The sequence below is a fragment of the Malania oleifera genome, chromosome 1, assembly GCF_029873635.1.
Source record: "Malania oleifera isolate guangnan ecotype guangnan chromosome 1, ASM2987363v1, whole genome shotgun sequence".
NCBI lineage: Eukaryota > Viridiplantae > Streptophyta > Magnoliopsida > Santalales > Ximeniaceae > Malania > Malania oleifera.
Genome location: NC_080417.1, coordinates 84,063,022 through 84,078,465, shown reverse-complemented (window position 1 = coordinate 84,078,465; position 15,444 = coordinate 84,063,022). Strand labels below are relative to the sequence as shown.

Below are 15,444 nucleotides of genomic sequence, written 5' to 3'. Positions count from 1 at the left end.
TTGGTTTCGGGCCAACATTTGGGTGGGTCAGGTTTTGTTGGAATCTTTGTTCCTTTATCTCTTCAAGCTGTTTTCCATGCAAAATGCTCTAATTAATGCTTTTTATTCTTTTGAAAGGGGCTCTCTCAATGGTGGAGAGGTTGACGATATGATCATATTGTTGAGAGTGCTGTAGTCTTTTGTTTCTCGAATGGGGAGTGATTCAAGTAGTTGGATTGGGGATTCTTCTGGTTCTTTTCTGTGAAATCCTTTCTTACTTGTTGAAAACATTTAGCCCTTCTTATTTCCCCCCTGAATACTTTATTTGGAAGGCTAAGGTTCCCCTCAAAATCGAGGATTTAATCTAGTCTTTAGCTCTTAACTGGCTTAATACCAATGAGTTGCAGGTGAGGAGGCATTACAAGGCTGTTAGTCCAGATATTTGTATTATGCATTTGGAGGCAAGTGAAACCACTTGTTTCTCCAATGATGGGTGGCTAAGCAGCTTTGGGCTTATCTGTTCACTGTTTTTGAGGAAGCATTGGTGCTGCCTGAAACTCTTGATGCTTTCTTGTTGGTGCAGTATACAGTCTTGAGGGGTGAGAGAAATAGTGTTATGGAGATGTGCTGTTTTTGCCCTTTTGGGCTGTGTGGATTGAAATGAATACAAGGATTTTTTAATGGCAAAGCAACCCTCTCACATCTTTTGTGGGATAGAATTATTTTCCTTGCTTCCTTTTGGTCTCATTCTTTTGGTTTCTTTGAGGGAATTTGTAGTGTGTTGAAAAGGGAGCTCTATTATAACTGTTTTTTTTTTATTATTATTATTTTTTTCTTTTTTTTTATTATTTGTTTTACGTGGGAGATATTTTATTTGTATCATGGCATATGGGGGGTTGTACACATTATATTAATAACTTTTATTTATAAATTATAATAAATATATGATGCTCGCAGCTAATGCATTGGTATCTGCAGTGTAACATTTGTAGATGCTCTTGAAAGAGTAGGAGCTCAAGCTGAATTAATTTTGTATGAAGGAAAAACCCATACTGATTTGTTTCTTCAAGTAAGTGATCATCTGGAGGTATTATTGTTGTTGTTGTTGTTATTTGATTAGTAGTGCAACTTCAAATGCATGCTTCTACTTCAATTTTTAGTTGTGAGTGGCTCATTCCTTTAGCACAAAATTTTTTTGGGCCAAATGCTTGAATTATGTCAAATCTGGGCTTGTCTTTGCTCTTAAATTTGAGGCCCAATATTAGAGTTCAGGTTTGGCTTTTTGCATGTTTGTCTTTATTTTACATTTTTATATGTTAACATTATAATATCCATCCCCCCCCCCCCCCTTTTTTTTTTTCCGAAGAATTGAGCTTATATATAAATTAAGCTGGGAACTGGCAGAAACCATTAAAAAACCGAGAAATGCAGAAAAGAAGAAACAAATACAACATATCTCAACGAAGGCACTTGCAGCTGAGTAAATCTTTCCCCTTCTGATTTATATCACCTATTTTAATTGCCTTCTTGCATCAAGAATTCAAATCCTTTTTGCCCTGAGCGTGCTGTTCTTACATCATTCACAGCTTGACTTGCAATAAATCAGAGTGAACTACAGTAGAGTACCTTCAAAGTACCTAGCTTTCCAGGAAATATAAATTTCTGCAGCCCATATCAACTTACTAACAATCTCTAGTTTAGAATTCCCATGACAGACAATCTTGTGAGGTTTTTATCCCCATTTCATTGAATCCCCTTGCAAATTTAACCTCTGATTTGCTTCCTGGTATGCCTGTCTAACAACTGGGCATTCAAAAAATAAATGGTTCCTTACTTCAGTAAGTTCTCCACACATACTGCATCTTGCATCCTTACATTTTCCCCAAACACATTCTTTCTTTGGTATTTAATCCATTCAGCAGAGCCAGCCAGGTAACAAAAGCATGTTTTAAAATGCTAAACTTCAGCCACACAGAATTAACCCATAACATGGGGTTTTTTTTTCCTCTAATGCAGTCCTATGCAGAATGGAATGTAAAGTATTTGTTGTCAAGTTCCAACTCACTTTGTCAGCTTTATCACTATTTGGACAGAAACTTAGAGTTGCCTTGAATGCTGAAGTTTATCAACTTGTCTTCTTGGCCATATGCATGAATTTGCATCAATAATAGCATTTACTTTGGAGCTACTATGAGCCCCCAGCTCAACCACAAAGCGAGGACCATAATAATAAAAAAGAGGACTATTAGTATGCCAATTACCATACAGCAGATTGACGCTTTTCCCATCTCCAATTTTGCATTTGATATGATGATAAGCATGTCTCCTTAATTCAAGAGGTTCCTGTAGATTCTTTTACTGCCCAAACACTTCTTCCCCTCAATATATATGTATGCACCCATATAACCCATAGACATTCTTAGAAGGACTTGTATAAAAAAGCAGCTTTATTGCTGCAGCTATGCTCCATTCAGTAAGAAGCTCAATTCCAAGTCCACCTTCATTTAAACGTTTATTCACATATTTCCATCAAACTTTACAGCTCAGAGTATCACTTCGTTTCCCCTCTATAAAAAAAACATCCAAGTTTCTATTTAAATCTGCTAGAACAGCTTTCGGAAGAAACAAAACTGAAGTCCAGTATCCATAAATTTTTTGAAAAATAGATTTAATCAACTGTAATCTTCCTGAGTAAGATAAGTACTCGGAGTCCAAATATGCATTCTATTTGCAATTCTCCCAACAAGTAATTTACAGTCAGCTCTACTTTTCCTTTTTTTACCAAGGGCAGACCAAAGTACTTCACTGTCAGCTGCCCTCTTTTGGTATTTGAAGCTTCTCTAAGATAGTATTAGTAACATCTTCGTGCATACCAGCATTGAGAAGCTCTGATTTAGATTTATTATGCTTCAATCCGGTCATTTTTTAAAATACATACAGATACTCTTAATCGCTCTAGCATATTTCAAATCACCCCTTGCAAGTATCAACAAATCATCACCAAGCAGAGATTTAACAAATTTAGCTTTTTACATTTTGGTTGAAATGGTAATATACCACTGGCAGCAGCATATTGAAGTAGTTTAGTCAAAACCTCCATTATCATCACAAAAAGTTAAGGAGATATTGGGCCTTCCTTGCCTTATGCCTCTGTCCTATGTAGAAACCTTTAAGAGAACCATTTACCAAGATGGAAAAAGGAGTGGATATACATTCATTTATCTATCCCACAATGCTCCTTGGAGTGTCAATACACTAGAGTAGCTGGATTAAAAAACCCCGATTGACTGAATCAAATGCATTCATTAAATCCACCTTTATAGCCATTCTTGAAGAACTTCCTTCAATATGATAACCATGCAAAAGTTCCTGTGCTAATAGAATGTTGTCATGAATGTTTTTTCCATTTATAAAAGCTATTTGATTAGCACTAACAGAAGAACCAAGGCAAGTCTGAAGTCCATTTGCCAAAATTTTAGTGATACAGTTTTATACCAAATTGCAACAAGTAATAGGTCTAAAGTCTTTGGGATGAGTTGGGGACTTCACCTTTGGAACCAGTACTAACATTGTTGCATTAATTTGTTTAAGTAACTGAGAATCTTCAAAGAAAAGGACGTAATTGCAGCAGTGACATTTCCACCTATTATCTGCCAACATTTTTTTTGAAGAAAGCTGCATTGAACCCATCAGGTCCTAGAGATTTATCATCAACAAATGAGAGCATAGCATTTTTAATCTCAGCTTCATCAAAATTCTTACTTAAAAATCATGTTTTGATCCTCTGACCAATTGAACTTTAACAGTTTTTTCAAGAAATCTGAACTACAAGGCTGCACCTCATTATCTTTTTTCCCCAGCAAACTGATATAATACTCTATTATGCTCTTGGCAATTTCCTCATTAGAATTAACTACATTTCCTTTATCAGAGGATAAATAACTAATCTGATTCTTCACTATTCTGTGATTAATCATCATTGAAAAAAACTTATTATTTCTATCCCCAAGCTTTAGCCAATTTACCTTTGCCTTTTTCTGTAGGGTCTGCACTCCAGCATTGAGGATGGACATGTATCTTTTCATTTTTTCATTCACATCATTTGGATCCCTTTCCTTTGAAAATAAATCTGATTATGCTAGCATTAGTTCTTGCTTGGCCTCCACATGTTGATTATCATAGTGCTTCTCATGAAACAACTTCAAAATATTTTTCAAGATTCTCAGCTTTTTGTATAGAACAAACATAGGCATTCGATTACAATATTCCATCAATCAGCAACTACCTTACGAAATTCTTCATTCATACTCCGGCAGTTTAAGAATCTAAAAACAGAGCTTCTTTTCCTGTCAGATTTATTATCTCCAAATTTTATCAATGCTGGGTGTTAAGAATCTAAAAAGAGAGCTTCTTTTCCTGTCAGATTTATTAGCTCCAAATATTATCAATGCTGGGTGTCACGAGCTAAGCTTGTTCAGGGCAATATGCTTGCCTGTGACCACTTGTCTCACAACGGTGTGAAAATAGTCGGACTGTGACACAGGGCAATGATCAGATACACCAGGTAACAGGAAACTTGCCTGTCCAGCTTCCTGAGAAAGTGATCTATTCTTTTGTTAGACCAAGTAAAAATTGGTCCATTGAATGGGTAGTCATCAGTCCAGTGCTGAACAGGAATTAAAATCATTCATGCTAGTCAGTCCACTCCCTTGTATTGTTGTATTACTTTCAAAAAGCTTCTAGCTGTGTTGAAATTTCCCATCATCATCCAAGGATTTTCACCCACTTTATTAGTCATTGCCTTTAAATCATTCCAAAGCTCTCTTCTTTTAATCAGGTCATTAGATGCATGCACAAATGTAAACCGACAAACCAAATCATATGACTTTGCGAAGTAATGGCCTGTTTCTGCTTGATAACCTTCTTTATATTGAACATCTTGGGATTAAATCCCATCCAAATTCTGCTCGGAGCAGCCCCAGAATCATAGTTATGAATAAAGATCCATTCCTGCTGCAAATTTTTTCTCACCTTATTACTATTTTTAAGTTTGAATTTGGTTTCATACAAACCTAACATTTGTACTTTGTTTGTAGAAATAAACCTGCTTATCTCCTTTTGTTTGTAGGGTGATTCAGACTCTTCACATTCCAGCTTCCAATAATAATAATTTAGACAGTGAATTTGGATTTCCTTTAGGTATAACTTGTTTCTTTGGACTTCCTATAATCTCTATTTGATTTTTCCCTTTTGCTTCAGCTTCATTAGCCAGGGAAGAAAGTTAAGTAATTTAAATCGTTAAACTAGAGTTTTTTTATCGGCAACTGTTTTCAACTGATTTTTAGCCTTACTTTCAGCTTCTGCAAATGTAGGGGATCTATTTTTCCCATTCAATTTCTTATTACATTCATGCCTACCATATACAACATTTTTTTCCTGTTTGTCTCCTATGCCAGCTGTTGCAATGGCATTGTCATTTCCCTCCTTTTCGGCTTCATTTGTATCAATCTCAATATTGTTAGTTGCAATCTCACTAACTTCATCCACTATTTTGCTGAAAACTTCAAAGAATTAACTAGATTTATTGTTAACTTCTCCTTACCCTCCTTTGCCAAATTCTCATCCTTTGTGAACATTCAGCCTTTTCTTTAAGCAATCTGATCCACAGCATTTTCTACCATATCAGCCTTGTTACTCTTTTCATCCATTGGAATCCATTTTTTATGTGCATCACTGTTTCTGGATGTATGGCCAAAAACTTTCCGATTCTCACACTTAACAGGAATCCATTCAATCCAAGCATATTCCAAATCTATAGTTAACAGATCCCGTTGGAAATCTCATATCAATAAAATGAGGCAATTCATCTTTCAACTCAATCTCAATACAGACTGGCAAATGTCAAATTTCTCATCTGTTTGGTAGTAGTATCAAAGTACAGAGGCTTGCCAAAAGCACTAGCTATGCAGCTCAGGCCATCAACTGACACTAAAGATATATTGAAAAATTTAACCCATAAAGGTATTTTTTCCAAATTCTGTTGATTTCATTCAGTAACGGTATTCCAATTTGATAAAACATAGGGTTATTTCCCAGAAAAAAACGAAGGCCCATTCTCAACTATCCAATCTCTGTCTTCAATATTTTCAAATTTAAACATGAAAGAACCAAAGGATAAAGAAAATATATCAACCTGACCAATTTTCTTCCAAGTCTTCTCTATTATCAAATGGACATATGTGAATGTAGGAGCCTTATCAATAAATTGTTCTATGAGTGCTACCAATAAATTCTACCAAATTTTTTCTATTACCAGATTTGACTTCAGATCCGAAGGTTGCATGTTCGATTCATGTCGGGTTCAAATCCCTCTCAACCCTATCCTCTCATAGTTAAAAGTTTCACAATTCTTAATTGGGCATGAGAAGCTGGGTGCGATTTTTCTCTCTATTCACGTTATCATCTTTGAATGTTGGTGCGCCATTTTTAATGTGAACCAAGATTACTTGATCTTTATTCAAGATTGATTAAACTCTTGATAGATTGTGTTTCATTCTGTCATATGAATCTTGTATACGAATCTGGTTGTTGCAAGGTTGTAGATCCAATCGAATACTGGAAGATACTGAGTACTGCCAAAAGGATTGAGCAGTGCAGATTACTTTTGAAAATGTAAATTTGCTCTCTGAATTACCATCATAATAATTGGCAGGGTCTGTATCCAATAGTTTTTCTCCCCTTCGTGCGCTCGATGCCATGAAAGCTTCTGCGGTAGCTGATGATGAAATGTTCGATCCAGATCAAAGGTAAATCCTTTGATCTGCGATTAGATGAGGTCAGAGAGTTCGCATCCTTGCTCATAGTTGAGGACAATATCACTCGTAGCAGGTGGGTTAGATTTTCCAGAGAGGCTGTGCTTTGGTTCGTTGATGGCATATCTACTTTCAGTCGTGCGCAAAGGGGGTTTCCATCGATCCGATGGTTATTATGAAACTCTGGATGTTGATTAAATGGACGAAGGTAGGAAAATTTTTGAAGTTAGGGTTGGTATGGAAAGGGAAGAAGTTTTCAGTATTTATTCCTTAGGGTGTAAAAGGTGAAGGTTGGCGAAGCTTCACAGGTGCCTTTCATGAGATAGCAAAGGGATTTCTTGGGGGAACTGGCAGTGTTGGTGCAGAGAGTTCTTCACGACACAGATCATAAAATCTGGTGGTATTGGAAATAAAAATTGTTATGATGATGGATACGGTAGTCAAGCCTATTCCACAAAGCAAAGTCTGAAGGTTGGGAAACTAGATCTGTGCCACTGGTGTGGAGCTAAGTTGCATCGAAATGAATCTAAGGCAGTCGCAAATTAGTTGGCTTCAATCGACAGGAGCGAGAAGGAAGTTAGGGTTTCTGATAGAGCCAAAACAATCAGAGAGGTGGCTAGGACTGTGTTTGGAGAAGGGGCAGTGAAGAGATTTGGGCCGGGTTGCATGCTTCTCATTTTGGATGTGGAGGTCATTCAAAAGAGGGGGTATTTCTTTTTTAACTAAATTGGGGCAATTATTTGAAAAGGCCCAATGCTTAGGAGATGTTGATGCGGGCCTCAATTTGGATAAAAAAGGGAGGCTCTCCTCATATGGGCTTCTCACAAAATGGACTTGGTGATAACCAGATATATGGTTTAGAAAAGAAGGTTTCTTGTACAGCTGTGGTGGCCCCGGATAATAGGCAGGCCCGAAGTAATACACCTTAGAAGATGTATATAGGAAGGGGGAAGTTATACCCTCTAATAATGGAATTATTATTCAACATCCAGTTAAAAGAAACTACATTCAGCCTACAAGTATTAAGAATAAGAATCGAAATGATCAAGAGTTGAAGGAAGTTCATGATGTTAGAAGATCAGATTCGGTTCAAGAATATGGTGATAAATCTACGTCTAGTCCTGTAGAATTTTCAGAAGGTAGTGTGAAAAAGAGTGGAAAAGAAGCGAGTTTGCCAGAGAAATCAGTTGATTGTCATATTTATATTGATAAATTTAAAGGTAAAAAGGTTTATGCTCGTCGTAAGGCAGCTTGTTTGGGTGCGGAAATGAAAAGGGTATTCGAAGATAAGAGAGAAAATTCTAGTGAGTCTATGACAAAGGTATTAAGGAGAGATTCTAAGGGAGACATCAGTATTGTGGAAGTTCCTCAAGTTGAGAAGAATGTTGGGTTCAAAGAGACTAAAAAAGGCAAGGAGGTAAAGAAATGGGGGTATTTTTCAGATTCAGACAGTGAGGATAATAGTGATTTTGATTGTGGAGGGGAGTTGTTGGATGAGATACGAGAACAATTTGGGTATGTTTTGGACTTGTGCGATGAAATAGGAAATTTATCTTATGTTCATCCACCCCCGTTGGAGGGTTGGAGGGAGCATCTATTTTTGTTTTTGATAATGATGGGTTGCGAATATGGTACAGCGTGGGGATGGAATTATGTCTAAACTAGTGGAGATCCTAAAGGAGGAACTAGAACCTCAAATTCTTTTGGATGAAACGGATTTAAAGCTGAGTGATATTGGAGGACATAAAGTGTGTCTGGATGATGGCAAAAATTGAAATGTGAAGGGCCAAAGGGAATTAGCAAGTATGAAGAGTTCGGTTAATTATGATGGAAAGGGTTTTAAAAGGGGGTTTCTTGATTAATTTCGTTTAGTTCTATTTTGGGATCTTGTGTGTTTTTTTTTTTCTTTTATCTTTTTTCTTTTAACTTGGTGGACTTCTTGTCCCCACACATTGTACCTTCTCTTCTTTCTAACTAATATACTTTCTTTTATTATATCAAAAAAGAAACTGCCATCACAATTTGGATGCTTCCTCAGAAGTGAAGATCCCTACTAGAATTGATATGGATGAGGTATTGTCTTGTTTGAGAGCAGAAATCCTTTCTTAGAAAAAAAGAAATAAGGGAGAAAATGAGGAGATCAATCAAATGAGTTGGAGGGATTTGTTGAAAAGAGATGATATTTCTAATAAAGAGTTGTAATATCCTAATCTCATAATGTAAATGGTCATATTCTTGTTGATCCCTCAAAGGATGGTGTAATATCCATCTTATACATATGAATAGAACATAATAGGTGGTACCTTGTTTAGGGTTAGATGTGGTACCATTGTGGGTAGGTTGTTGCCTTAATGCAACAATTATACCCCAAATTCATGAATGCCTTTGGAACGGTTGGGCTGGGGGGGATTGGATGTGGCCAAGTTCTTAAATTTCGATTTCGACTCAAATTTTGAAGCACCAAAAGTACATAAATTTCGATGTCAATTCCAATTTGAATTGAAAAAATAATGAAAATCAGTAGTAAAGCATGGAATTTTTTTGAAACTTTAGAAATGGTTAACAAACATAATGATGTGAGTTTTGGGACTAATATTTTACAAGTTAAATACATCTATGTTGTGTATGAGGTGGAAAACTTGTAATATAGTATGTGTATCAAACATATTTAAAAGATAATGTGCATTAAACATATTCAGTTAATACAGAAAAAATTCATAAATCATTTAAATATTATTTATTATACAAATAATGATAATTTAAACATGAAGGGTTAAATAAAATATTGTTGTAAGTTTATTTTTTTCATATAATTTCAAAGCACTTGTAATAATCTTTTGTCTCAATAGAAATAAATAAAATAAATTAAAGGAGAAATTTCACTTCACTCCTAAATCTCTTATTTGAATTCTGAGGAAATTTCATTGCATAGTTAAAATGTCGACAAGTTTCGCTAAAATTTTGAGATTTCGATAAAATTCAGATGATTTGTTGAGATTTTGACGAAAATTATGCAAGAAAGAAATTGATGGCCATCTCGATTTCAAGGGTGATAGAAACCGGAAGTTTCAACAATTTTGTGGAAATTTAAGACCATGGATGTGGCTTTAAAAGCATGCTTGAAAACAAATTTTCAAACAAAGCATGGAAGAAATCACACATCAAAAAAGCAACCGCAATCAAACTCAAGTATTTAAAATTGTTCAATTGCAAGTGATCTACATTCACTCCTTAAGAACTCTACTTGGCATTCACTATTTCAATGACACATACAGCTCGTGCTCCTCTTACACGAACTTTTGCTCCAATACAATCCCGGACTATCAAAGCCAATGGACAACACTGAATACAAGATCCAAAATCATGTAAACTAACAAGCAACAAGCAACAATCAATCTAACTTGCACAAGTAAAAAAGAGATACCTCATAGAACAATATATGTCAGCTGATGATATTTAAGAGCTTCAGCACTCATATAATTAGTAGCATTATTAGTGGTGGCATTAGTTGACTTATGGAAGTCAGTGCAGTCAAATAGTGCATGAAGTCAGCAAGTGTTTTGGCACCTTAGTACTTTTAGCACGACACGATGTTTTGATTTGGAAATGGGACTTAGGAGTGAATCTTCTTAATGATTGAATATTCAAAATTAACTCCTCATGATGGAGAGAAGCAAGCTAGGATTCCTCTTATGATGGATTTGACACTTTTGCTTCTTTTTTCTTCCTCTGAGCTGTTGTGTTTTCTCTTGATTTTCTTTTTTCTGTATATATATATATATATATATATGGCTATGTGTTGTCTTACATTCAAGGGCCTCACACTGGGTTCTAAAGATTTAAACTAAGCTAGGATTCCACTAAGGGTTGACCGAGCTCCAATAATGCTTCAATGATGACTCCTTTGTTTTTTGCTTTCTAAATCTTCACTAAATAATCTCTTAGCAAACAAAGCTTATTTTTATGTGAACAAGTTTGCCCTACTTAATAATAAAAAAATATATATGAAGTGTAAATTCTAAAATTGTAACGTTAAGAGTTGCTGCTGTTCTAAAAAATACGACATATAAATTTTAAATTTACTCACTTAAAAAATCAAACCTTTAAGGTCAATAGTGAATATGTTACATGTACCCATCATAAGCGTCAATGTATAAGTCAATTGCAACCAAAGTATACAAAAATATGATTGTAAAACATTAACCCTATGTTTGGGAGCTTGGAATTTGGATCTTGGATTTGTATTTGTGTGGATTTGGATAAAACACGATACAAAATTGTGCTGAATTTCGTCCAAGTCCACACAAGTCCAAATCCGCAGCCTGAAATCTATGCTTCCAAACACAACCTTATAATGCTTTTCATGGGAGAGAAATGGAAAGAAAAGAAAAGAAAAAAAAAAAGTCTCTCTCTGCGTCTTGTGTTTGGCTCATTTAGAGGGAAGAAGAAGTGGACATAAGTGGAGAGAAAAAGGGGGATGAAAAGGCCATCTTTTCCCCTCCAGAGAAGAAAAGAAACCAACTCATAAATTTAGAAAAAGGCAACTATGCCCTTTAAAAAAACAATAATTTGAATGTTTCTAGAACAGTATGGTCCAATGAAAATATTATGCTTATTGAGTTCAGTGTGCATATGGGTTTGCTCGTGTTTAATAGGGTCTTGTGCAATTGGATTTATCTAAAAAAAATTGTATCTATTTTTTTGATGCAAAAGAAAAAAAATTATTTTGTACACTGTAATTACTTTGTTATCCTGTACTTTTTCTTAAAAGAGTAATATTGTAAAATGACCATATACCATTTTTTTTCTTCTCTCATTAGTTGAATTAAACAAGAAAAATAGATTTCTTTAGGTTTCTCTCATGTTGAGCAAACATAAAAGAGAGAAACTAGTTTCTCTTTTCTTCTTTTCGACCGTATTAGTTTCTTTTCTCTTCTTTCTGCTAAATGCATTAAGAATCAAAGCTAGGTAGAATATACTCTCCGTCCATGAGCCGACTCATGGTCTACTCATGTACTCAATTCTATCATAGGTATACTTATGTAGAACGTGAGTTGACTCGTGGTACCCAGTACTTAAAATAGCATGTCTAATGAACAATTTAAATTTCGAAAGGCTGTAATTCATTGTCATTGAAAAATCATCATACAGAAGTTTTGGTATATCAAAATACCATGAAATATGCTAATGGTGCATAAATCACTTTAATATGTCAATATAACTAAACAAGCATAACATTCACAATTGGTGCACATATTTCATTAAGAACCATAACCATAATGGCTCAGGTCTTGAATGTAGCATTCTACATTTATTATTTCTTTGATTCAAGATGTGATGCTTCTCTCTTTGACTTTCTTCAAAATTCTCTAAATAGTTTTATTGTGTCCTATACCTTTGGACCCTACAATCATTGTTTCTTTTATTTACAAATTTTGAGTTTGGAAAGGCAAGCACTGCTTGAAATAATTGTTACTTTTGTGGGCCTGTACCACTGAAAACTGTCCAAAGTTTTGTATTACCTTTGAAACATGAATGGTGGGATGGGGGCAGGAGCAGGAAGGGGGGCTGGGATGAGATCAGGGATGGACGGGAGTTAGGAACAATATTCATGCTTCATTATAAAAATAGTGGAATTAGAAAAGTCTAGTATGAAGAATAAGATGCTATTCTTTCTTATTTTTTTGAATTAAAAATGAATATGGAATTCATTTGGTACTAGTCTTTTTTTATAGGCATGTCATTATATTCTAGGGATCACAGATAATTCATACTATATTTTTTTATTGGCATTTCATCTTTTACTGAAGGCTATGTGCAAGCACAAAGATTTCATTTTTTATTTTTTGGATGTATGAAGGGACACTTGTTCTGGGCTTGCTGGATAAAAAACCTGATTCTTGTATTTCGTATGTGCGTATCTAAAACAGGCGCAAAAATAACATTTCCTTGATAGGTAAATGAACCACCTTTTGTGTGGATTGGCTGGATGTTGAAATTTATCTTTTACATTAGCTATTTTTTTGCTTGCAAATGTGTGGAATAGGGGGAAAAAATCTATTTCCCTATAAATAGTTTTTTTTTTTTTTTTAATTCCTGTGGTCTTCTAAAGTATGAGGAGTGATTGGTGCAGTTTTAAACTACATGATAAAAAAACAGATACCAAGATATTAAAATGAATATTTGAGGGACATAATTGGGGTGGGAGAAGGGAGATGATTCCCTCATTACTAGTCAATTAAATTAATTATAGTTGTGTTGGGGAAAGCCTCTTTTATGTTGAAACCGTAATATATGGGCACTGGAGACTACAGCATCTTTCCTATTGAATAGTGAAGATATACCTGGACCTTTTATTCTTTTGAAAATACTTTGAAATGGCTTCTGGAAATTATTGGAAATGAGAAACCATTCTAATTTTTAGCTCCATTGTGCAGGATCCTCTGAGAGGTGGTGAGGATGAACTTTTTGATTCTCTAGTTGCTTACATACATTCAGGTGATACGAAATATGTTGCCGAGGCTGCTCCTCCAAGGAGGCGCCTTGTTCCCGAGTTTTTGTTGAAACTGGCTCGTGAGGTCAGCCCGTTTTGAGGCTCGTAGTTTTGCAGGTCAATAACCAAGTGTGATTTTGTGTACTCATTACTGTTCGTAATTGCCCCTGCTTGGCCAGCTTTAAATCCTTGGCCTGTTACTATGTCCCCAATCATTGAATTTTGGAGGGTTGTGGGAGTAGACTTTGCGTTCTGATTCTGCATGCTAATTCCAAATGTTTAATGTAAATTCAGGCTAGCGTTATATTAGCCCCCAAGGTAGCCCCATAATTGTACTGAATTTCATATTTACACAGTCTATTTACAATTATATATTTCATTTAAATTTGTGTGTGCGAGCACATGGTTCAAGGAAAAAAGCTGTGCTTTTTTGTTGTATGTGTAAATCCTCAAGAGGAAAATTGTGGCAGCTAGTACAAGTATATAAAATGATTTATGACTTCTTTGATTTGTATGATAACTATTCCCTGGAATAAAAAATATATATAGTGTTTACATGTAATAAGAACACATTTTCATTGGAAATAGTTATTCTTTATTTATTCCTTATTATGCACTCACAATAAATTGCACATTGTTGTTAATTTTATGGTATCAATATAATTTTTCATATAACTAATTGTAACTAACTTATTCCAATTATTATATTCCTAGAAATTGACATTTCATGAACCAAAATGTAGGCTTAAAGTTTAGATTATCAATTTGAATTTAAATTTGTGTAGACTTGGATAAAATATGAGATAAACTTATATACAGGTTGTGTTTCACTTACAATGGTGATAAGTACTTATAATGCAATCATGAACCAAATGTCATATATGGTATCTTCCACAGGGCTTTTAAGCAACAATCCAGATTGTGAACCATTAGAGTCGTACTTTTTGATATATGGATTAGGGTTTTACACTCACCCCTGAATTGTTCTGAGGTCGAACAAACCTTCAAGTTTCACACCTTTTCAATGAGAAGATCGAGCGTTATTGTGTTCTAGCTCAATCTCTTGGCTTGTTGAGAACCCTACAAGGCAAAGGCCCTTGATCTACTGCATTGACCTACATAAGTAGAGTTGTTAGTCTTGATATTACCACCTATAGATCCAAAACCCATGAAGGGAGTGATGGCATTCTTGTTAGCCTGATTCTTCATAGAAGACATTGGATATGGTGATTGGAATTGGAAATTCATAGTTGTGGATGCCCTTCTTTTACCAAGTCTTCTTTACCTTATTTAGCATGCATGAGGAAGGGTCAAAATCGTTTCTTTTTTTGCATACATTTTTCAATTTTATTTGCATTTTTTAGCCTTTCTGGAGCTTCAATTTGATGTTTGGATCCCCTATCCTGGTTAGGTTCGCTTAACCTTTCATTTCTCTAACTCCTTATAACATGTACGACCTATAATTGGTTCTCTGAGTGAAGTAAAGTTTTTACTGAACTTGTATAGTTATCCACAATTTGGATTAGTTAAGTAATATTTGTATAACCTTGCAGTTGGTTCTTTAAGTGAAATAAATATTGTACAAACCCAACATAGTCATCCAAAACTTTCGTTAAAGTAGTAGGATCACTAGCTTATTAATGGTAGAATATATAGAAGCAACCTACTATATTATGTCATCATGCTCAAAGGGCATTATTTGTAGTCATGTAATAAGTCCTCTCCTATCTCCTTTGCCCCCTTACAAAAAATTCTAGAAGAATGTCTTCCTAGAAAGTAAGCCAATGTATAAGTGGTAGGTATTGCTTTCATTAATTGGCCCTGCCATTTTCAAATGATCTATCACAAACATTTTTAACATCACCTACGATTTTAGGGATAATAACTAGCACATGGTTAGCCACAACCTCTAGGGGGGATGGCGCTCAATTCTTGGATCTAAAGCATTAAGTGGTTGCGATGATATGATAGTGGAAGGCATTGTAGCATATGTCAATCCAAGGAGCTTGATTGCTTGAGTAACTGACTAGCTAATGGTTCTACCTAATCCAAATTTCGTATAGATTTTTCACTCACTAAGGTTTCCCTCCCTTGTGCCAACAATGTTCTAATAGGCAAAGCATCCTCATCATCACTAGAGATAATGGAGGAACTATAATA

General features: G+C 35.1%; 1 protein-coding gene across 1 annotated transcript in view; it reads left to right on the top strand.

The window, feature by feature from the left end:
* Nucleotides 1-13,669, top strand: part of LOC131165372 (isoprenylcysteine alpha-carbonyl methylesterase ICME-like) — a 56,812-nt gene extending 43,143 nt beyond the window's left edge. The window contains exons 10-11 of the mRNA XM_058123105.1: nucleotides 958-1,048; nucleotides 13,229-13,669. Coding sequence (XP_057979088.1) covers nucleotides 958-1,048; nucleotides 13,229-13,384 — 247 coding nt within the window. The 3' untranslated portion in view covers nucleotides 13,385-13,669. The remainder of the gene's footprint in view (nucleotides 1-957; nucleotides 1,049-13,228) is intronic.
* The last annotated feature ends 1,775 nt before the right edge of the window (nucleotides 13,670-15,444 follow it).